Genomic DNA, 24,111 nt, shown 5'->3' with positions numbered 1-24,111 from the left:
AGGGAGGGCAGAATCATCATTTCCCTTCTGCATTGTGCAGTTCCTTTGCTCAGCAGGCAGGAGGGAAAAAAGCAAACCCTTTCTCATGCTTTTATTTTGTTGAATGTAGACACTTCTCCCTGTGCCCTGGTGCATCTGGTGAGCAACAAGTGGTTCATGGGGTTCCACACCTCAGATTCCCTCACGTGGGTACCGAATTTCCCAACCCAATGGACACAGCTCATCCCTAGGAACGAAGCAGGAGGGCAGCTCCACCCTATTTCTTTGCCTTCATCCCTTGGAGCTCCCATTTCAATGTCACTTTAACTTGAACGCGTGTGTACAGGGGAGAAAGGCTTGGTATTAAATTGCCAATCTGGTCACATGTTGCCTGGGATTTGGCCGTAGCTAAGCAGCACCACCCCCGCATTCACTTTTTTGGCTGGTGACTCCTCTGCTCCGCGTAAGGCAGAGCCGATGAAGAATAGGGGGGGGGGAGGAAAAAAAAAACAGGAAAAAAAAAAAAAGACGAGTCATTGTGAATGTCAGGAGCTCCTCAGCTGCGGGTGTGACAGCGATCCTCCCCCTCCAAACTCACTCCGGGCGAGAGCCAAAGGGAGAGGGATTTCATTAGGATCTGGTGGCGGGCTATTTTCAGAGCTGACATCCTACCCACAGCTAAAAATAGCTGGTCCCCTCCACGCAAACCAGGGTTTCTGTTCGGTTAAACTTTAATAAACCTCAGCAAGGCTCAGACCTTGCTTTCTCCCCACACTTCGCTCCCTTGCATGCTCCACTCCCATTGCTTTGCCCCGTCTCCATCCTTCATTCCCCTCCTCCTGGGTGTCCTCTCTCATCTCCCACGCATTGAGAGCCCATCCAAGGTTCTTGCTGGATCGTCCCAAAAGCACCAGGGCCACCATACCAATTGCAAAGCAGCAGGACCTTGCTTTGTTCAGTCACAGAGAGCCCGGGTCATGTCTAGGAGGAGCCTAGCCTAAAAACCGTGTCCAACCACCACTGCTGGTCCTCATTTCTCCATGGGCTGCTGGTAATTCCCTTCCTTCATTAGCACCGTCACCCCACAGGTATTTATAGCCATTTATAGCCATTTATAGCCTGCACTGACCCTGCTTTTTAACAAAAACACGAATTTAACTCTTCCTGATGCTCCTCTTGCCTCCAGCCCATCCTGGTGATCCGACACAACCCAGTTTGGAATAACCAAGCTCTTCCCTTCTTAATGTACATTCCAGTCCCAAATATCCCTTCTTTCTCTGTTCCCAGCATAGTCAAGATGCTCTGGGCTTTGTTGCCTTTAAGACAAGAGCAAAGGTTTGTTAAAGGATGCTCCAAGCATTCCCAGTTCTTCCAAAAAGGGGAATAGATCCATCTCTGCATCCTTTGCACCACATCCAGTGCAAAGGCACAGGGATAGGACACAGGGGCAGTGTTGGAGGAGGGACAAGCTGGCATGCCATGAGAGCAGCAGGGACATTGTCATCGGGACAGGGACGGTGTGCCTGCCTTCTGCCTCACGCTGGGTGCACGCCGGCCCTTTGGAGCCACTGGCCGCCAGCCAGCCAGCCATTTCCTGGTAATCTAATAGCCGCAGCAGATGAACTGAAAATGCATTTCCTGCCACCGTGCTGTAAAATTTTTTATTAATGTAAGGAGAGAAACGCAGCCCTGGTCCAGGGCTGCCAGGGTGGGGGGCATCTGCCTTGATGGAGAAACTGGGGATAAGAGACATAGGGGTGGTAACAAGGGGATGCTGTGGGAAGGTGGTGGGCATCCCCTGAGGACACACACAGAGGGAAGCACCAGGCAGGGGTTGTGTTGAAATCCAGCCTTTGATACAGATTCAGCTTCCCAATTTTACAGGAGAACCACAGTCCCTTCTCTGCCATCTCCAGCATTGCTGCTTGGGGAAGGATGGGGCCTGAGGATGGGGTGGCCTTGGGCTGCCTTCTGCCACCTTGTCTCATTCATGGAAAGCACATGTCTTGGTTTAACCTGGTGGACAGGGACGCATCCCTGGAGCTCTGCAGTCAGAATATGTGCCAAGCCAGGCATCACTCACAGGGATACTGAGGCACAGGTAAGAGAAGTGCCTTTCCCAGAGGCTGAAGTGCCCCAGCAGCAACTTCAGGGCTAAAGAACACCACAAGTGGATTTGATGGCATCTCCTGGAGCATCCCCACCTCAAACCCCCACCTCAGACACCCCAGCCCAAGTGCCCTTATCCCAGTTGAGGCCATTCCAGTGCCACCTTGGTGGACACAGCCTCAGGACTGTGGGGCTGGAGACGTTGGCGCAGCCCTTTTCCCACCCGGAACCTGCTTCCTGTGCCAAGGCAGATCTAAATTGGAAAAACACACACAATGACCTCTTGTGGAATGTAGTATGAATATTTGATAGGTCTAATGTAATCATATCCAATCGATATAGGCAGGAATATCTTTCCTCCCTCCTGTGCTCTCACTCTGCCCTGTCCCTTCCTCTCTTTTCCTCTCTCTCCCTCGCTCTCTCTTTCATTAATGCATTCTCCACTTTACATTATTTATTAACTTCCTTCCTTTTTTTTTTTTTTTTTTTTTTTTTTTTTTTAATTTAGAAAAAATAAATTAAATAACAGTGGTTATCTGGAGGCTCAGCCTCTTCTGCCTAAGCGCTTTTGGGCCAAGCAGTGAGGTCCTGTTCTTATGAGGTTCCCCAAAAGCCCCTGGGCATGTCCACCCATTGCACACAGTGGAGCAGAGGAGTGCACAGACCCATCTCTCCCATCCCATGGAGAAGCATGGCAAATTCATGGAAATCAGGAAATTAGGTTACTTCATGGTTCCTGACTCAGTTTCCCTTTTCGGTAGGTATGGCTTATTCTTGGTCTGCAGCCACCTGTGAAGGACCCTTCCTGCTCCAATGCTTTGGGACATGCAGAAGATGTCCAGGGTATGGCCAGAACTGGCTGCCATCCCCCAAGATCTCATGATCCTAAGTATCTTCAGCACAGACTATCTCAGAGCAGACTGCAAATAGTACAGTGATCCAGTCTGTATTGATAGAATGAGTAGCAACAGCTTTAAAGTGAAACAGAGGAGACCTAGATTGGAATAAGGAAGAATTTTTTTTACACAGAGAATGGTAAAACCTTAAAACATGTCTCCGCCAACTTTTCCAACCCCACTGCCCTGGGGCTTTGTCCACCAGAGAAGTTGTGGGTGACCCATCATTGGAGGTGCTCGAAGTTGGGTTGAATGGGGCTGGTGACAGATGCCCATGACATGGGGTTGGGCCAGAGAATCTTTAAGGGTCCCTTTCCCTTAGAGCACAGCTTGCAGGCTCGCCCTTGTGTGTGTCACCCAGCCTTGACTTTTGCTGACCGAGGAAAATCACTAGCAGCTGTCTGCTGAGGACCACAGCCTGGAAGAGAGAATTGGGTAGGAGAAACAGAGGAGCACAAAGGGAGAGGGAGCAGGAGAAGGTTTGGGCAGGGGAGAGCAATGAGGATTTATCTCCCATCGCTGGTGGTCTGAAGGATTCACTCCACCTCCTTGCAGTTCCCCTGTTGCAGACACATGGGAACTGGGAAAGACTTCTGCTTTAATGTGAATTAACTTATTGACTCTGCAGAACTAAGGGTAGAAGATTGAGAGGAGGAAGTGTCGGGAAAGAGCTCCAATTAGGAGTGTTGAAACTATATATTATTCTCTGAGCCAGCAGGTGGTGACTGGGAGTGACCTGCAACCCTGAGTATCCCTTTTAGGACCCCAGTGCCCATATCTGCAAGAGTGTGGGACTTGGGGTGGCTGCTTGAGACCACAGAGGGGTTTGGGTTCAACTCCCAGTAGATGGGAGTTGAAGATGGGGAGGAAGGGACACTCATATTTCCCACCATCCTCTACTAAGAAGATCCCCAAAATATTCAGTTTTCTTCAGGGCTCCTCTTCTGTTCCAAAGCAAAGAGTACTGGTAGCTATTTCTCCATTTCAGATACAGAGTACCTCCCAGCTGCCTTCTGTCCCATCATTTCCCGCCTCACCTCTCCCTGCAGCACCTTCCATTCAGCCTGCAAGAGCCTCCTGAACTCTTTCAAACTTATCTTCCACCCCAATGTTCCTGGGTGGATGTTCTTCCCAGAACTTCAGAGGCCTGTAATGGCCTCAGACATCACTGCAGTTAAGTAGGACCCACCAGTAGTATAGCCTGGACCGTGGTTGGGACTGAAGGAGAACAAGGTGAAAGCCTGTTAGAAAAGTACAGCCCAGCCATTTGTTTTGATTTGCTAGGAAGATTCGTTTCAGGTGAAAATCTTGGTTGGAAAGGGGGTGGGAAGGGGTCTGCAGCCCCTCTCCACACATGGCGCTTACAAGGCTCTCAATCCTTGATCCCTTGGGGGATCAAACCAGGACTCAGAAGAAAAGGCTGGGACCTCATGGAGACGCTATCCTTGCAGATACTTGCACTACTCCCCTAATTAAGTTCCCAAAAACCAAGCAGAGCTTGTCACTTGTGGTGTTCCAGCACTTTCTTCTTGATCTCCACCCTAGTCCTACCAGGCGTCCCGCCACCATGCTGCTGGTCCAGCCTCGTGCTGCCTTCCCATGCTTCCCACCCACATCTCAGGTATGGGGACATGATGACAAGCACAGGCGGCATGGAGGAGACAAGGGAGTGAAGGCAGCTGGCAGCCCGCAGGCCAAGCTAATCAGAGAGAAACCGTGACGTAAGGGCAGGGGAAGCGGGGTCCCGGCCTTTCCCAGGCTCTGCCGTGCTCCACGCTCTGCTTCCCTGCCAGTTTATCGGCCACTGGAGCACGACCAAGGGAACATCGGCCAGGACAGAACAAATAAACATCCGAGTTTGGGCTTCCTTCCTTCCTCTGAATAACCAAGAAAAAAAAAAGGAGGCAGGGGATTAGATTAACTTTTAAAAGATTGAAACAAGTCAAATAAATAATTATTTATTTATGTCTCCATGGGAACATGAAGCATTCCTGGGGACTGGGCAGATCAGCTCTCTGCCCTGACTGCAGTTCCCAAGAGGATTCCCTTTGGCTGGTCCTTCAGTCACCTTGAAACCCACTGTCCAGCATCACTGCGAGAGACAGACATTTGGAGGTGACTTCATCCATGGAAAAGGAGAATTACGAGGAGACAGAGGCTTAAATTAGCTTAAATTATTAGAAAATCCACACGGATTCTCATGTCTTCAACACACAACCACCTTTCAGCCATTCACAACCAGTGTAGAGGTGCAGTTGATATAAGTTGTTCTGCTCTTAATGCTGTTTATTGCAGCAGCCTTGCAGCACAGGGAGCTACAGTCCATGGATCCTTCTCACCTTGACCTTTCTAAAAGGTCCTCCTGGACCATGCTGTGCTGTATATGGTTTTGTTAAGCTGGGCTGGGCTATATCACTCAGGCTGGCTCAGGTTGTATCATTTTGATACACGCTGTTTGATTGGGTTATATTTGGTTGCACCATTCAACTTGTGTTGGGTTAGGTTGTGTCACTTGTGTTGGGTTAATGTGGCCATTTTGGCTGGGTTGAGCTGTGCTCCTGAGCGGTGTAGCAGAAATGCTAAGTCACAGCTAGAAACAGTGATTGAGCACCTGGTGGGAAGGCAGGGCCAACCCAGGGGAGCTCAGGTGCATGCAGTGTATGTGAGTGACCAGAAGGGGTGGAAAGCCAAGATCCACTCCTTCCCAGACCTCATTTAAGGGCTGGCAGTGGAAGCAAAGGTATTTTGCTGGAGATCGCTCTATATCTGTGGCCTTCCAAGGATAAGCAGATTTTTTCCTTGGTTTCTGTGTCCATAGCTGCTGCATTTGCCTAGGACTTTAATACTCCTTTGTCATTGCTGTGCTTCCCATCGCATTATGGCATTAAGGTGGTAATGGGTTTAGCTGGGCTGGATGTTCAGGTTGGGTGGTTGCACATCAGAATGACACAGTGCCTACACACACACTGGTACTTTTCACTATTTTTGTTCCAATAACCACTTCCAGGAATATCCCCAATTTACTCAGACTTTTTTGTTCTTGCAGCTTGTGTGGAAACTGCTGTGTTTCCTGTAAAATGTTAATTCCTTGTCTGGACCTGCGGAAATATCCGTCAATTTTTGTCAGTGCAAAGCTATGCCTAAAGATTAAGCCTGCATGTGCTCTGCACGTCAAGGAAAACACCATTTGACATCAGTACCAGCAATGTGACCTCCAAGAAATCCCGCAAGCAGAGAAGGAATAGTGACGTCTCGCACAAGTCTTTGGAAGGGACTGGAGGATGCATCTGTAGGATGCATAGCAGTGACGTGCTGCTGACCTCGCAGCACTGGTGTGTTGAAGCTGGTGGCCAGGATTGGCAGGGCCTTTCCCATGTGGAGGGCTAATTCTGTACCCTCAGGACCGGATGCGGCATCTCATCAGCAGCACCCGGCTGGAGAAGGGAAGAGCATTGTGTGGGCTGTTGCTTTTTTTAAAAACCACTTATGACCCTGGGAGGAGCATGTGAGCAAGAGGCATTGCTGCAAGGAGCGGTGGAAACTGGGGAAAATTCCCAGCTCCTGAATCTCCCAGGGAAATCCCTAGAAAGCTCCCTGGTGCCCCCTTTCTCAGCATACAAACTCCTGTGCAGTGGGAACCAGGTGGGACCATAAGCACTGGTGAGCTCCATGCCACCCTCGTTCTTTGAGGTGAAGAACAACCCCATGACCTTGCAGTCTTGCTGTCTACCCCATCAGCCAGTACAGGAAGGGTATGCCCCCAAATCCCTGATCTCTCCCCTTCTTCTGGGTACCCAACAGCCCAGGAAGGGCCAGTGACAAATTCTCACGGAGGCTGAGATGCCTCTGCTGTGAGCTCAGTGACTGACTAATTCGTTTATCTCCTCTGGGAGCTGCACTGAGCTATTGGGAAGCAGCAGAGCCTCGCCAGCTACTCTGCCTGTTCCAGATGCTTTCCCTATTGCTTTCCTGAAGGGGAGAAAAAAACCCAAAAACTTCCACGAAAAAGCCTTGGAAAACTGAGCTGTGGTGATATGCAATCACTCAGGCATGGCACAGGAAGAAAGAAGGCTCAGAATGCCTTAATTTTGGAAAGCCATGGGTGAAAATCCATGCAAGTGTGGATACGGTGCCAGGGGTCAGCGCTGCTCAGGCTGCGTCCCATGTTAGGACAGGGCTGTGCGGTACAGCGGGCTGCGCCACCGCTGCTGAAACCATGTGCTTGTCCCGCGAAGTGACATCCCGGATAGAAACAAGCTCGGCAGCTCCGGTGCCACCACCCTGCCGCTCTGTGCCGCCTGCGGGCCCGCAGTGCAGAGAGGCTCCGTGAGCAGAGCAGCCGAAGCGCTCAGCATCGCAGCCCGCCCTCACGAGCTGCTGCGCGGCAGGACAGAAGGGTCCGGCGGCCGCTATCGGTGGGACGAGGCGGCCCTCCAGCGGCCGGACCGGCACCGCCGCCTGCCTCGCACCTCCCTAAGCGCCCCGCACGCGAGCCGTTGCTTCTCAGTGTGAACACGTGCAGGTGTTACCCCCAAACGCTGGGCCTCCACCCCGCCCACAGCTCCGACCGCGAGCCCAACCCGCAGCGTCGGAACCCAGCGCCGTCGGACCGACTCAGAGCACTGCGCACGCGCGATCAGCGGCCTGCGGTGACTCTCTATCCCGCAACGCTCCTCTCTATGGTCCCTCGGCGGAGCGCTCTGTTGTTCTCTCCGCCCCCGCCAGCGGCGCTCTCCGCACTTCAGGCTCGCTCTATGGCGGGAGCCTTTCTATCACAGCCCTCTCCTCTCTGTGCCCGGAGGCTTTTTGCTCTCGGGTCTTCCTAGCTCTCTATGGTGTGCGGCGCTCTGCACCCCGGCCTCCCACCTATTTATCGCCTCGCTTTCTCCGGCTGTTGGCGTCGAACGCGGCGCTGCGCGTAGCAGCGGGGAGCAGCGCGGAGCCCCGCAGGCACAGCGCGCAGCTCCGCCCGGCCGCGTCCCCAGGTACCGCTGAGGCACGCGGAGCGATTCGGTAACAGGGTTCCGCTCTCTGCGGCCGTCCCTGCGCCGTTCTGCGAGGGGCTTTGCTGCGGGGTTGGGCTGGGGTTGGTGCTCTTCTCCTGCCTCGGTGATCGGTGGCCGCGTGGGGTTTGGGTTCGTCTTCCAAAGAAGGTAGAAATGAGAGATGTGGCAGCTGCAGGCCGCCGTCCTCCTCCTGGAAGCGCTTTGCTGAGAGCGGCGTGCCGGCTGTGGGTTGGTGTGGTTCCTTTTTTTTTATCCCCCTTAGATATGTATTTATATGAGAATGTTTGGCTACTGCTTGTTTTCCAGCTCGGTGTATCTGTTCGCTCAACGCAGAGTTGCAGCTCTTTATCTAAGAGCTTTGAAAAGCGCAGCTCGTTACTGCAGATGCTAATTGCAGTGATGAAACCACGGCAGGTCGGGCAGTCCCTGTGGTCAGAGACCTGCTGGACAGACGAGGCCCGCTCTTCCTTCCTCCTGCTCTCACTTCTCTCATCTTTACTCTCCCCAGAGCCCTGTGCTGTACTTCTGATCACAGTTTGAGTTTTTGAGTTGATTTGAGTTTTCTGCCTTTCCTGCAGCTCTGCTCAGCTCTGCCATGGGTTCTGTGCATGCTCCTGTCTCTCATTCACCAGCTGGTGGGTTCTTGGATAAGTTGAGACAAATATTTTTGGGTATAACGTCTGCATAGGGTCTCGTCTCCCTTTGGCAGAGGGGCAGGGTTGGAAATTGAAGCTCTCTCCTATCTCAAAGTCAACTTGCCTTCACGTGAAGGGTAGTTTAGTGTCCTCTCCTTCCTCCTGCCTGTTCTTTTTGAATTTGAAGGGAAATCTGGTCTTGGGACCTTGCAGCTGCTGCAATTCACAGGTACTCAGGTAAGGTATGTGTGACATAGGCAACATAAAGACCAGAAGTGCAGCAGGAGGACTGGAAGAGAGAATTATCTGTTCATGTAACTAATTCCAGCCAGGAGAGTGTTGTTAGCTTTTGTTAAACAAGCTCAAAGGCAATGTATAAATTCTCCCTAATTCTACAAATTTTTTAATGTGCTCTTAGTTCTAATGTCTTTTGGAAAGGTTTAATTTATGGCTTCTCTCAGCTGTTTCTGGTGTCTGCTTCCAGGAAGAACAGCAGAGAAGCAAGAGGTCTCTGTGATTAGATTAAATATCTGGGTCACTTACCATTACCTGTGTTTATTCTCTGGTAAGCTTTGATACTGGAAGAAGACAGAGATAAAAAAGAACATGTGCAGAAGAGATAACTATGGCTGGAGCTGCCCCAGGCAGAGGCCACTTTCTAAATGGATTTCTGGACGAACTTTTCCTATCAGTTTTGTGTCCTGTGCGAGGAGATATCAGCTGTGTGCAAACAAGGTTCTTTTTTTTTTTTTAATCCTCTCTCAATTGGTGGATATTCTTGAGATTCAAAAGCCTAAATGGAGTGAGTCATCCTTCTTTCACAAAGCAGTCTTCAAGTAACGTGAGTGTTGACACTTGGTTTGGTGAGTTAACCCAGTTCTTTAAACTTTGTAAACCTGATGATCATTATTGGTGACTCCTGGTTCTCTGTAAGTCCTCTTGCAGATTTCCTTCACTTAGTCATTACGTATCAAATTTGGCTAATTCCTTTTCCTATATTCAGTTTGTAAAGCATTCTCCCAAAACTTAACATTGGCACAATTAGATGCCAAATTATTTCTGCAAAACCTGACTTTCTGGTGTACATTTTGTCTGCAGTGAAGATGCTGGAGATTCTCAGGATGCTGCAGCTCAGTCAGCGTCTAGAAGGAGATGCTGGAGCTTTGCAGGGCACAGGATCAGCTAGCAGAGATCTCGCTGTCTGCAGGTGTCAGGCAGAAAGCAAGGAGCAGCCAGCATGCTTCTGCCTGGCATGCAGAGCAAAACAGAGCTTCTAACCTGAATCCAGGTGATTTGCAAGACAGCCGGATTCCATGCAGCCTGCTGAGGATGGCATATTGCATTTTAGCAGCCACAGAAATCAGAACCGTTTTTCTGCAGCTCTGAAACTGTCAGTGAGTGGTACACAGGCTGAAGCCAAGCACCTTTCATAACTCGGTGACCTGCATCTTCATCTTTATAAAACAATGACCTGCATCTTTATCTTTATAAAGCAGTTCATTATCTTATATCATTATCTTTATAAAACAGTTTCTGCTTTTTTTTCCTCTGGAATTGACAGTCTACTTTTTTCATACTCAGCAAATTTTCTGGGAATATCCCCCACTGTGCTGTTTTTACTGTTCTTATTAACTTTCACCATTTCTGCACTGAGTCACCTATGAAGTGAAGGAGCAGGTTAGACAGCCGAGGCACCAACGTCTGTACGCTTCAGATAAGAAAATGAAGGCAAATCAGAAAAGCAGGATAAGAAATTCTTTCTGAGCCTGTGTCTTGTTCAGTGATACTGCATTTCAACGTGCTTCAGATCAAAGCATTGTTAAAATTCTGCTGGATTTAGGCCTGACCTCCAGAACTTGATGAGCACGACAGAGCGCTTAGTGTGGCTTTGGCTTCATGTCTTTAAACTTGCAGGATTTTGCTTTTGTTCATCGTCCTGAAGTGTTGTTATGAACCAACCTCTGGAATTCACCTTCTCATCTCTGGTCAAAAGTTAACCGTGGCTGGTTACTCTTCCATGCTTGCTGTGTCCTTTGGCAGTAGAAGCTCTTCCTCCTTATTGTTCTGCATACTTTTTCTAGAGCTGACCTGATTACTTGATTCCTCTATTACTTGCTTTCCTAACCAAGGTCACTTTTCTCCGTTTCCCTGAGGATTACAGCTCTGTCCAGCAAGGGGGAATTCAGCTTGGGGAAGACCGGAGAAAGGACAAGTCTTGCTGCAGATGAGGTTTTACCAGTGTTTTGTCAAGGGCTTCGAACACCCAGCTGTCTCTTCTGGAAGTGCTTTGCCTGATCAATCTCAGGATCTTATCTGTTTCTCCTCAGGACAGTTTTCTGCTGGAGTTAATGTTGATCACAAAATAAGATGTCCTTGTTTCTCCTCCTATTTCCAACTGATGTTCTGTGATTGGATTAGCTTATTTGTTTTAGAAATTCATCACCTGCTCTAATGCTGAATTCCCTGCTGTTTCCATTGCACTCAGTTTTAGGGGTTTTTAGGAGTTTTCACTTGCCGTCTTCGTCGTCTTTGGTAGCAGTGGTGTCTACGAAAGTGTGCACTGTAGCTGACCTACGCAAGGGTACAGCACCCAGTTGCATGGAGTTGGCTGCATGCTCTACATGTTTTCACCCAGAACAGCAGTACAGCTGACTCACTTTGTTCTCCTCCTTCTCCTGGCTGTTCAGGATGTGGTGCCGGAGGCTGGCGTGCCTGCTCAGCGTGCCTTGCCAACACACCAGACGTCACTTGCTGGGGCTGTCCTGCGGCAGGAGGACCTTCACTGCTGCTGTGGCTCGCTGGCATCACACAGCCCCAGAGTCCCTCAGCTGTGCCTGGCAGTTACACGGTGATCATTTAGGTAGGTGTGTGCTTTTAAGCCTGTTTTTGGGTCTCTGGGGGAAGAGGAGCAAGATTCTTCCTGAGTGTGTTTCTCCAGTAGTGAATCCCTTCTGAAACAACCCTTGTTTTTTAGAGAGATGTGTGCTGGAATTGGTGTTTTGTGTTCCCTTTGGGAATTACCAAAGGCAGGATGGAGCAGGTTTATCTGCTGGCAGTAAGTCTTTTATAATAAGTGAGGCAGTGCTAACTTGAAAAGTAAGTGATTCCTGAACCTTGCAGCTGAACCTTGCCCTGTCTGCCAGTTGTTCATTATGTCTTGCAGATGGGATGGCTGGTTCAGTGTATGTCCCAGCTCTCTGCCTTGTCCTCACTTGCAGGTTTTCCTTAAAACACCAATCTTTGAAACAGAGTAGGTGAGAGCAGGCTTGTAGGCAACCTGTTTGTGTGTCTGGATGGCATGAGCAGACCTTTTTGGTGCAAGTTGTTTCTCCCTGTGAGAATGCTGAATGGAAAAACAAAGAATGAGTGCCTGTGTGTGAAGTAAAAGTTATAAATGCAGTCTGAGGTCAATTTGTCCTTTGTTTTTTTGGGGGTGGGTTTTGGTTTTTTTTTTTTTTTTTTTGGACTCAGCTTAATAACTGAGACACATTTCCCCATGGTCTTTGTCACCTGCAGCTGCCCAGCCTCTGCCTTGTAATGTCTGCTGAGGCTGGTTAGAAGGCGTTGCTACTCTAGAGTCTCTTGTAATCCTGTCTCAAAAGGGAATTGCTTAATATTTTATCCAACATAGTGGTTCTCTAAGAAAGAATATTGTTTTACCACATAGATACTTGGACTCCAAAGATGGGCAGGAAGGGCTCTCCTACTGCCTGTGCCAGCTCTGATTTCCCTCTAAAGGACTTTCGGTGTTCCTAAGCTTTCTCTGGAGGGAGCAAGAAGGCAAGGACTTGAATGATAAGTGGAAATTAGAGGTCGTGATGTTGTTTGTAATGTGTGTGTAGTTTAGAATATTTGGCTGGTTCTTACCTGTGCTTGTGCAATGAGATCTGCAGCTACATGGGCACGGGGAACCTAGTTATGTACTTATGTACAGCAGCTGCTGTGTAGCTCTGAATTTACTATCCATTGAAGAGAGAAGGTAGGCGTAGGCATGTTTGTTAACCACGCTGCTTCCTGTTGCAGGATGAGACTGTGGATGTAGTAAGACAGGAGACCATGGCAAAGTCACTGCCAGTGATGCTCTTTGCTTGAGATCTTTTGCCTGGTCATCACGCGATAAGCTAACTTGCACAAACAGCTGCTAAGTCGAACAGGCTCTGCATCTCCTATAAGTGGGTCATAACCTGTAGGCTCTTTGTGGCTTTTTTTTTTTTCCCATACTGTTCACACCAATGCATCTTCTGTGCCTGTGACTTTTGGCAGAGCTCAGGTATGCAAACACCTTGATGCGCTTTGATTTCGTCTGGCTGCGGGACCACTGCCGCTCAGCTTCCTGCTACAACGCCAAGACAAACCAGCGCAGCTTGGACACGGCCAGTGTGGACCTCAGCATCAAGCCCAAGGCTGTCCGAGTGGATGAGACCACACTTTTCCTCACGTGTGAGTTCCAAAGCACCTGCCCCCTGTCTGTCAATGAGCAGCCCTGGTTGGAGTGGGGCTGGTTGATAGATCCCACTCCTAAGGCTATCCTCTCCCAGGAAACCTTATCTCGAAATCAGGAGCTGTTTTGGGAGGAGGCTTAGCTGTAAGCAGGTTTTAAACACTGCTGTTCTGAGTAGAGCTGTTGCTGTAAACACGCCTCAGTCTTATTTATGTCTGTTTTTTCCACTCCTTACATTCTCTCTCTCTCCTCTTGCTTAGAGATGTGTGCATCTCCAGCATCTGTGTAGTTTACTGCAGGAATGTGGCAGGAATGCAAATAGTGAACATATCAAGAACTGGTTCACTTTTTCTTTACTCTGCTTTATTTGAACTGATGTTCCTTATCAGAACTCATATCTTATGTCCATTTCTCCCTGCTGCTTTCTTCCTTTTGCTGCAATTTGCTTTCATCTATGGTACCTTCATTTATGGTCTAGTCATCAGTGCTTGACTTTGCCATGGACTTTTCCTGTCACTTGAGAGCAAAACTACTGAAATAGAAGCTCTTGGCTCTGAATTTGGAGTTGTTGGCAATACTTTTAGTACTTGTGGCCTAAATTGAATACATTCTTTTCTCTTGATACCAGCCAAAATATGATGTTGTTAGGCAAAATAAAAAGAGGAAGGACTGTCCTAGGTTGATGTTGCACTGGCTGTGATTTCAGCCTGTTCATTGCAATGACTGACTCTCCTCACGTGTCACAGGGCCGGATGGACATGTTACACGGTATGGGCTGCAGTGGCTGGTGAAGAACAGCTACGAGGGGCAGAAGCAGCAGGTCATGCACCCACGGATCCTCTGGAATGCAGAAATCTACCGCCAAGCCCAGGTCCCCTCTGTTGACTGCCGGAGTTTCCTGGAGACGGACGAGGGGCTGAAGGAGTTCCTGCAAAACTTCCTTCTGTATGGGATTGCTTTTGTTGAGAATGTCACTCCCACCAAAGAGGACACACAAATCTTAGCAGAAAGGATCAGTTTAATCAGGTAACCAGTAGTTCCCCAGGAAGGCTGCGGACAGCTTTGTAGAACTGGGAATGATAAGCTGTTATTTCCTTTTTGTATGGAAAGGTGCTGCCCTTGTATTGTGCACTGTTGCATGTTCTGCACACAAAGGATCTGGGTCTTCTTCAGTCTCTGGCCACATGGACAGAGATGGAGTATTGCACAGTGGGATCTGGCTCCTTTTTTGGGGGGCAGCCAGAGTTACTAGGTTAGAGCTGCCTCTGGAGCATACAGTGACTTTTGTGATAGTGGGACTCTGCACAGAGAAGAGTAACTGAAGGAAGTGACCCATCTGGGAAGACTTGAGCTTTGCAAAGAGAGAGATTTCCTGTTGTGACTTGAAAGGTTAAGAGGGCAGCCCTGGCCCTGGGAGCCAAGGGAGATCAAAAACAATTTGTAACTCTTGCTAAAGAAAAATACTGGGAAACGTTTCTTCTGTGTTTGTTTAAAACACACCAGTAACATGGCAAGCCTGGGTTTGAGTTTCAAGTTTTATCCAAGCTGCAGAAACATCTTAGCTTGCCTTTGGCCATTAGAAGAGGAGGGATTCCTATTTCTGTTGATGAATAGCCACTGCAAATAGAAATTAAGGGCTCTGAGAAATATCCATCCCACATTTTCCTCCAGATCTGTACCCTCATCCTGTAGCCCTTGAGTATTGTTTGTCTCTTCTGGGTCCTTTCTTTCTCTAAACTCTGCCGTGCACATTACAGGGAGAGGTTGGTGGAAACTCCAGGTCTTCCTTAAGAAAGAAAAGGAATTGTACCCACGGTGGGTACAAACAAATGCTAGCTGCACTCTGGTAATTTCTGATGTTGCTCAGTCTTTCCATGATTTGGTTGGGATTCATCTTTGGAGTAAAAGGAAGATCTGTGTTTGTGGAGGAGAAGTAAGACTTGCTCTCTATGTGAGATGGGCGAGATGAGTGCAAGAGTGGATCTGTTGTACAACAATACTGATCCCTGCAGCACTCGGGTATGATAACTGCCCACCTCTTTTGCAGGGAGACCATCTATGGCAGAATGTGGTACTTCACCTCTGATTTCTCCCGGGGCGACACTGCCTACACAAAACTGGCTCTGGATCGGCACACTGACACAACCTACTTCCAGGAGCCCTGTGGGTATGTGCTGTTGCTGGTTCACAGACACTCGGCACAGAAGGCAGGAGTGATTCACAGTGATGCTGTTTAGACTTGATTGTTTCCAGTGCTGTTGATGTGATGTAGTGTTGCTAGTCACACAGTAATTCTGGATCCGGCTTGGTTCCTTTGAAGTGAGGTAGTCTGTAGATGCCCAATGTTTGAAACTCCCAGGTCTTCCAGAATGCAGGCAATGAAGGAGGTTTTTAAGCTTCACCTTAATCGTGCTGACCTGGGCAAGTCCTCCTTGTCCACATCAGCACTGTGTTTCACTGGCAGAGTGCTCCTAGTGGTAGCCTCTGGGGAAGGAGGGAGCAGCCTGTATTGGCACAACCTGCACTATCTGCTTCTGTCCTCCCCGGCTGCATGAGTGGCACCAGAGGTTTGTGCTGCCCTCCTATCTGCCCTCTGCAGATGCTCTGCTTCAGACTGGTTGGGATTTGTATTTTGGCAGTAATTCAGCCCTGTAGGAAGGGCTAATCTAGCCCTTCAAAGTTTACACTTGTCTGTGCTTTAAACATTTAAAAAAAAAGTTTGTAACTGTAACATTTCCCAAATGCAAATCTGCAGACTGCTTTTCCAGTATAGCCTATGGGCCACAAGTTCTGTACCCAGTTGGAGAAAGAGAGGCAGCAGCCCTGATCCTGGTTCACACTGAAGCACAGAAGGCTTAATTTCATCCGTAATTATTATTAATTTTTTTGTTTGTTTGCTTTCATATCAGTCAAGATGGAAGTCATGAAAAGGCCCTGAGGTTGAAACTGATGCAAGCATGGTGATTTTGTAGGACTACAGAGGCCAGAAGTCATCTTGTCCAAGCCTCCTGCCTTATAGTAGGATTAGCTCTTCCTAATGAGGCTGTTCCTAATGAGTTCCTGAGCATTGTAATGGGAACGTTTTGTTAGGCAGACCTGGTAGAACAGATGAGGACCAAGTCATGGAGGTGTTCTGGCAGAACATGGATTTCAGAGCAGTTCACTTAAAGCAGGAAAAGTGCTACCTTAGTGCTACCAAGGAGGCACCTGCTTGCCTGTGCCCAACCTAGCACAGAGTTTGGGTGGCGGCATTTGTTCTGAAGCAGCTAGGTGTCAGGAGCAAAGCAAGCAGTTTCTAGTGTGCTCTGTGTAGCTAGAAGTATGTCTGTATGAAACTTAAATCCTGCCATGTGCTTCAGGTTGGCTTACTTGTTTCCAGTGAACAGCTGATTGTAGAAACCAGGTGCTTTTGTGGCTTGTGCAGTTACCTGCTTGCTTGACTTGCTCTAAGAGCTCACAGAATCTCCCCAGCAATCAAATAAAAATTAATTAGTAATCAGAGCTTCAGCCTACAGTTGTACTTTAATTGAACTGCTTATTGTGAGAACTGCAGAGCTCATTAGCTATTTCTATACCTTTCTTTTGGATAGGTATATTCTAGTCTGCAGCAAAATGAAATGTATCAAGCCATGGCAGTGTGGACTAGGCTAGTGGGCTAACTATTAATGCTTGCAGACTGTGGCTGTGCAGGTAAAACATGAATTTCTGGCTTTCCTGAGCACGTATCTCTGCCAGAAATCCTTTCTCAGACTGTTGGAGGCTTATTCTGAAATGTTTTAAACGCTTTAAACTGTCTTTGACCTGCTTCTAAAGGAAGTGAGGTGTTTTTCAAGAAAGACGTGTTTATTTGAATGACTGCTTTCCCCACTGCATTGGGTAAAATCAAGCAGATCTAACAAGTCTCAGGTTAAGTTACTACAAAGGGTAGAGGAGAGAAAATCCCCAAGACACAGGAGAGTGTGCAGTGTTATCTCACCAGGTAGCGAAGAACTTACTGCCCTGAGCTGCAGGAGGAGACTATTGCCTTGAAAGCACGGAGCCACGAGGGGTTGGGCAACCTGTGCTCCTGCACTTGTGGACTGACTTGCTGTAATTATTCTGATCCTTCTGTGGATATAAAGGACAATAGAGTCCACGTGAAAAGGTACTGGCGAGGATGCAGTTTGGAGCATCTGCCAGATCACTTGCTGTGGGGTTAAGAGGCCTCAAAGGAAGATGAGGAGATAAAGGCTGCCCTGAAAGGTTACATTTGACTTTCTGATAAGTGAAGCTGATACAGTGTGATAACTGACAGCATGTGACTGGAGGCAGCTCCTAGCTGTCTGTTCCTAGCAATACAAGGTCTGACGTGCTTGGATGAAGGGGAAGAAAGAAACTTCAGAAATTTCAGAAAAGAGCAAAAGCTGTTCAGCTGAATTGGACAGCTTCCTGCTAGGGAGGGGTATCCTTATATGGAAGCTCTATGGGCTGTCTTCATTCCCTGTCAGGTCTTAGTGAAATAAATTGTTGTGAGACACTTGTCACAACAAGTACCACTAGAGAGAGGTGTTGCATCTATCTGCGTTTGTCTGGGTCCACAGGGAGTGCATTTTCTTGAAAGGACAGACAGCTGAAGTCTTTCCCCTTGTGCTCTCACCCATGCAGCATCCAAGTGTTTCACTGCCTCAAGCATGAGGGGACAGGAGGGCGTACACTGCTGGTGGATGGCTTCTATGCAGCGGAGCAGGTTCTCCGGCAAGCACCTGATCAGTTTGAGCTGCTAAGTAAGGTGCCACTGAAGCATGAGTACATTGAGAATGTGGGAGATTGTCACAACCACATGATCGGAGTTGGGCCAGTCCTCAACGTCTATCCCTGGAACAATGAGCTTTACCTGATCAGGTAACATCAGAATGAAGATGGGAGGAGATGGGGTTGGGCAGACTGTAGTGATTTTCCAGAAGACAGCTTCAATGGAAAACCACTGCATGTTTCGGGGAGGGTGGGCTGGGGACCACAAAAACACCATGCATTTCCTTTTGGGTTTTGCAGTGTGATGTTTTCAAGAATGTGTAAGAACCACTGCTGCTCTTTTGAAGTTCTAGCTTGGCTTAGCACTAACTGACTGCAATTTTATTCAGAAAAACCCTTAGTCCTGTCTGTAGCTGGTGCACCTGTTACAGCCTGCCTCCGTTTAGATCCTGGCCCTTCCTGAATAGTGTGAAGCTACTGGCTGACCAGACAGCTAACTTCTAGACTGTGTGGGCTTTGTTTCTTGGAAGGAAAGAAGTTTTTAATGGTGGGCTTCGCTTTCATTCTCACCTTTTTCTCTGCTGCTGAGAAAGTGCAGGGCACCTTTCTGTGAAAAGCAGCAAAAACTGTGTTAGACTTAACAGCAAACTCCTCCTTGCTCCAAATGTTTGCTGCATAACCTCTGTACTCATCACTGTTGCCTCCTTCAATACTGACTAATCTTATGGCTCCTGAGATTCCCTCTAGAAACATGTGGCTGCACTGTGCACATGGGACCACAGAAGTGATCTTTTCTCTTCTTTATTTCTAGATACAATAACTATGACCGTGCAGTCATCAACACTGTGCCTTATGATGTTGTGAATCGTTGGTACACTGCTCACCGCACACTCACCACTGAGCTCAGGAGACCGGAGAATGAACTGTGGGTCAAACTGAAGCCAGGCAAGGTAGGACTTTGGAGTTGGAGGCTTGTGTGTTTGGTATGGGCAGGGAAGCAGGATGCTTCTATGGATGTGCAAGCTTGTTGCCACTGAAGCTAATGTTTCACTCCTTGTACTGCAGCTCTTCACAGCTGTTTTTGTGTGCTTTGTATTCTAGTACTGGCCTCTCCAGTCTGTATGTGTACTTACTGTTGTGAAAGAATATTAGCTTCCAGGCAAGATAGAAGTAATTAATTCAAAAGATCTTTCCAGTCACTCTGAATGAGGACCTCCAGAGGCAAGAAGGCTGGGAGCAGTTTGTGCTCAGCCTCTGCCTTCTTCCAGAAGCAGAATATCTTTTAATGGAAGCATGAAGAGCACAAGTGGGGCGCCAAATTTACTTCTGTTTTGAGGTTATATTTGAATCGTTGCATTGCTGGTGAATCACAGGAGGCCTGGGAATCTCCTCACTGTCCCAGAAATGCCTTAGCACATCTTGGTGTGAAGAGAATAAAAGCTCTACCCTGAGTTGGAAAGGCTGATGCTGGGTGCAGTTTTAGAAAAGCTAGAGCTGCAGTTGTATGCTTAGAGGTGTTACAGGGTATGTTTTCATCTACCAGCTGTGCCTGCTTGAAGAAGTTTTATTACTGCAGGGTCTATATTCAGCTTGGGCCCCAAAAGCGAAAGTGAAGCAGAAGTATTCATGTCAGAAAGCCCCAGCGCATCTCTGTTCTCAAGGATGTCTGTGGAAATGACCTTAGAGGCTGATGGTGGCCATTTTCTCTTGTTGGTGAACAATGACCCAGCATTTTTGGCCAAAAAAAAAAATAATAATCATAAGTACATTGCTAGGTGTTGTTTTACGCTATGGTTAGCAGCAGAGCTGTTGGCATCAGGTGCAACATGCATACTAGATCACATCAAAAATCGACCTGTAGTCTCATGTGCTGTGTCTGACAGCGTTCAACTGTCAGAGGATGGTGGTGTATCCCTACCTACTCTTCCAGAGAGGGATCTCCAACCTGTCACGTCAGGGGCTCCTGGCTCGGTGCGGTGCTCACCCTGCTCTGTTGGCCTTTCTTCCCGCGCAGGCGCTGTTCATCGATAACTGGCGTGTGCTGCATGGGCGGGAAGCCTTCACGGGGTACCGCCAGCTGTGCGGCTGCTACCTGACAAGAGATGATGTGCTCAACACCGCTCGCCTGCTGGGGCTGCAAGCTTAGCCTGGTCATCTGCTGTGCAGAGGCAGACAGAGCTCCGTGCTGGTGCGTCACCACAACTACGTTGCACATACCTCAGACGCCTCCGCCCTCTCTGAGCAGTTCTCTCTCTGCCCGTGTGGGAGAGGGAGCAGGTGGAAGCCAAAGGTTGTGGGAGCTTTATGGGACTGTATTCTGCCTTTCTCTGAGCTTGGTCAGCTCTCGCTGTCTGTGCACTCAGCCTGGCCTTCTCAGCCGGCCGCTTTGTCTCGGCTCCAGTGAACTGGGGCTGATCACACTATGAGAAGTGCTCCTCCAATCAAGTGCCTTCAGAATCTGAAATCTTTTTCTCCCTGTTTGGTCTTTTATGTCAGTTACCACATTTGTTTATTTGGCGTAACAGAGCAGAATGGATATATCTGGGATCTTGTTTTACCTCAGGCCAGATGCCTTCTAGAGAAAAAGGAAGTCACTATTTGTTGAAAGTGCCACTACTTAAACTGAGGGCTGTTGGCATGTATCTGTGACTTCTTTCCTCTTAAACAAGCTGTGTACCACTATCTGACGGGCTCTGCTACAAGCAGTGCTGCTTGAGAGTTGGCCTGGAAAGCCAAGCTCATATAGCTAAGGTACCTCTAAAGGTTTAGGTAGACAGAAAAGGGAAAGTAGTGAGATCTGCACAGTGGAAAGGAGAGGTGGCTTTGGATGAGGAGTGTGCTTCTCCCATTTCCTTCAGTAATGTAATGTTGAACTAGTGGTCTATCTGCCTGTTACGCTGTACTTCAGTTGAGGGTGAAGGCTCATCAGCTACAGTGTTTGACACGTTTCCCACTCTGCCTGCTCTTCTGGCTTTCTTGAAGAAGGAATTTTTGTTAGAGCATCTTTACACTGGCTGCTGGATGAGGCTGACTATTTTTTCCACCAGATTTTCCTGCATATGAAGGTAATGAACACAGAGATATCTTTCAACTCCTGGTAGCAGGAAGGTAAATTTGTAGAGTGGCACTGAACAACCACAGTGGAAATCTCTTTTTAGGTTATATTTTTAATTCTTCCGTATGTTTGGGGGAGGTATTTGCTCTGGTCTGACTGGACCCTAAAACATGGTCCTGTTCACTTCTGGCTTTCATGTATGAGGAAGATGCTGTTATGCCCAAGGTATAAATGGAGTGCAGATGCCAAACCTGCTGCCTTTGTTTAATCTAAATATTGAATGTATACATCTTGGTATTGGGAAGCACTCTTAAAAGCTCCTGTTCCTGTGGACTGAGCTAACTTATGCTGTCATTTGCAGTGAGACACTACTCCATCAGGAGTTGAAAGGGTTTCAGAGTGAAGTAAAGAAGTGAAACATGTGCAATGGCAGCAGGCTTGAAGGTGAGCTGACTTCTGTCAAGTGTGTCTTCCAAGGCTTGTGAACAGCCTCAGACATGGGCAGGCACTTGAGGTTTCCTATAGGCTAAGCCAGTGGGTTCCTCAAGCAGCCTGCATCATGCATTGCTTCTGTTATTTCTTTTCCAAATATTTGGGTTAAAGGTTCTCCAGCATAACTTAGGTGTGAAGCTTTGCAGATCTTCATTAACCACACGGAAGTAGCAAGCCCCTGTGGTTACACCTGCTTCTCACACAACCCATCTCACGTGCTCCGGGGTTGCTCCACTTTGTACTTCTGGGTGAAGCTACAACCTGGCACATGTTGGGGAGAGGTCATGACAAAATCATCTCTGTGTTAATTGACCCAGGGAGGGGGACAGAGGAACCTGATCAGTGTTTCAGGACATGTTAGAGATTTCTGAGCTCCTCTTGTCTCCTTGTGCTCCCAGGATCAGAGTAAAAGCATTTGGGTTAATGTGGGACTCATCGCTTAGTTGATGAAATGAGCTTTACTTCCCAGTTTTATCAGCTGCAAGCCAAAAATCTGCCAGTACTCTGAGCTGGAGAGTGCAGGGCTATGGCTAGCACAAGGGAGAACTGACTCAAAATATATTGACAATTGTAGTGATACAGGTGCCTTTCTGATGAAGAATGTGGTGATCGTAGCTCTGTCTCCCACTGAGCAGTGTGGAGCTGCCAGGAGCTGTGGTCTTCAGCCACCAGCCTCCTCTTTGAGCCATCTCCAAGCCAGCACACTCCTTGAGGTGATCATGTACTGTGTTTTGGGGGGACATTTTTCGCCATGAATGTAGCAGAAACACATTTCTTCATAGGTGTTGTTCAATTCAGTTTAGCCATTTCATAAGAAAATGGGGAGGGAGCTTCGTTTAATCTTGTGCTCCACCTCTTCCTCGCTTCCCGAGTGGACTGTTACTCCTAAGCATCTTGTGATCATCAAGGCTTTATTTGTAGAAACAGGGCTTCTTGGCAACTGCAGTCTGTCTGATATGGACATCTGTTGCGTCGTGTTATGGAACAGGTGGTTTGCTCTAATGGTATCAGATCAATTTTTGTAATTAAGCTTTACCAGTTCTTTCAGGCAATAAATGATGAACTGCTTCTTTCTCCCTCCCACCACACAAGGGCTCCACTGTATGTGTTTTTGAAACATTTCCCAAAAGTAAGAAATGAAGTGATGACGTACTAAATGAATTATAAAGTGGTCAGGTTACAACACGTCTGTGCCTAGCAATCATGAACTGGATAAGTGCATTACCCATCAAAGTTGGAATAAATCTGAGAAGGGTAAATCAACGCATTGCCTTTGGCTTTTTGTCATTCATCCTTTGCACTGGCCACACGGTGGCAGAAGATGCATGGAACAGCATGAAAAGTCAGTGTTAAAAACTCAGTATCAAGTCCAAGTATCCACCCGTGGCTGTAGGGCTGGTGCTGATTCTGTCTCTTCTGCTGTGCTACACCCATTTCTCTTGAAACGCTCAGGGACAGCTGGTCAAACATCTGCAAGACAGTGGATATTTTTAAAGAGCAGCAGGACATGATGTACATTGTACTAAAGGTGATGGTGAAGGGAGCAGAGATGTTGTGAGGGCACACACAGGGGATTGGAGGGAGTGTGGGGAAAAATGGGTTGGTTTTGAAGGTGTGGGCAGGAGGAAGGAATCTGATCTAAGCATAGGCTAGGGGGAAGTAGAGCTCATCAGGTGGCTGTTGGAAGACAGCGTCTATCCTGAGGCCCTCAGTTCCCTCCCATGTGTGTCCCAAGATTCACAGTTTGGTTTCCCAGGGCCCAGCTCTCCCTAACCTTGTGTACCTGAAGATTCCCACATTGCACATGCACCTTCATTTCTCTCTGCTTGCCCTCTGGTCCCTTCTAATGCTTCCTTTTGCCCTGCAGTGCTCCCGTGTCCTCTTTTGGAGTCTTGTCCCCTTGGAATCATTCAGGTCTGAAGAGACTTCAGCCCTTCAGTGAAACCAAGGTCTGCTCCTGGAAAATCCCTTTTGTTTCTGCACTTGCCATGCTCAAATTCTCAGCTGGGCTGAAAAATGTTTATGTTGTTATCTGCTCATTTCTTTCCTTTTTGGATATATGAAACACAAGCTATTTTAGTAGACTCCTTCAGCTAAGTAATCTGAAAAAGATAATTTCAGTTAGAAATTACCTTAATTCAACACTCGTTCAAACCAGAACTATCAGGATCGTGCAGACAGGAATGGATTTTCTGTGGAAGTGGGAAAATATGAAGTCACAGGGAAAAAAAAAAGTGGGAGCTAATTAATATTCATCAGATACCATAATTTTGACAAATGGCAGAGGGGAAATTCTTTGTCATTGACCTCTGAGACATGCAGGAAGGGTGGGCTGCTGTTTGTAGCATGTAGAAATAATGTGCAGACTGCACAGTAAGCATTACAACAACCAACTATCCTTGAGATGTTTCCCTCACCTCCTGCTGTACCTCTGTTCTGTAGGCTTTTAGGTAATCCGTAGCGACGTGGATGTCTCTGATTTAGTAACTCAGAGCAGCAGCATGTGAGTAGTCTCTCTTCAGTGGGCCCTTTGTACCTGTTAATTTTGCTGCATGTCTCTTTTCAGCCTTTTCTCTTAGAGCTTTGAAGACCTCATTAGACAGAGAAATTACTTTTAATTTATGGATGCACTGCTAATGGGAAGCATCCATTTCCAGTTCACTATTGAAAGCATGGATCTAATGTTAAGCAAAACAAATTCATTTGGACCTAAAGAGCATGGCAGCCCTCCTTTAGCAACTCAAGTTAACTGTATGGCGTGGTGTAG

General features: G+C 47.8%; 1 protein-coding gene across 2 annotated transcripts; it reads left to right on the top strand.

Annotated features, from left to right (window-relative positions):
- Positions 1-7,714: 7,714 nt before the first annotated feature.
- Positions 7,715-22,607, top strand: TMLHE (trimethyllysine hydroxylase, epsilon). 2 transcript variants are annotated; one of them, XM_042876591.1, is made up of 8 exons: positions 7,715-7,969; positions 11,313-11,485; positions 12,889-13,065; positions 13,813-14,092; positions 15,114-15,233; positions 17,711-17,947; positions 18,609-18,747; positions 19,812-22,607. In XM_042876591.1, the coding sequence occupies exons 2-8, from the start codon at positions 11,314-11,316 to the stop codon at positions 19,941-19,943; spliced, it is 1,257 nt and encodes a 418-aa protein (XP_042732525.1). In that variant the 5' UTR covers positions 7,715-7,969; position 11,313; the 3' UTR covers positions 19,944-22,607. The 2 variants fall into 2 exon arrangements, with proteins under 2 accessions (XP_042732525.1, XP_042732524.1); XM_042876590.1 differs by lacking the exon at positions 7,715-7,969 and having other exon boundaries at positions 8,248-11,485.
- Positions 22,608-24,111: the final 1,504 nt, after the last annotated feature.

This window comes from Lagopus leucura, unplaced genomic scaffold, assembly GCF_019238085.1.
Source record: "Lagopus leucura isolate 7727_CA_CO unplaced genomic scaffold, USGS_WTPT01 Super-Scaffold_100016, whole genome shotgun sequence".
NCBI lineage: Eukaryota > Metazoa > Chordata > Aves > Galliformes > Phasianidae > Lagopus > Lagopus leucura.
The sequence above is the reverse complement of the archived record's forward strand: the minus strand, read 5'-3'. Positions and strand labels throughout refer to the sequence as shown.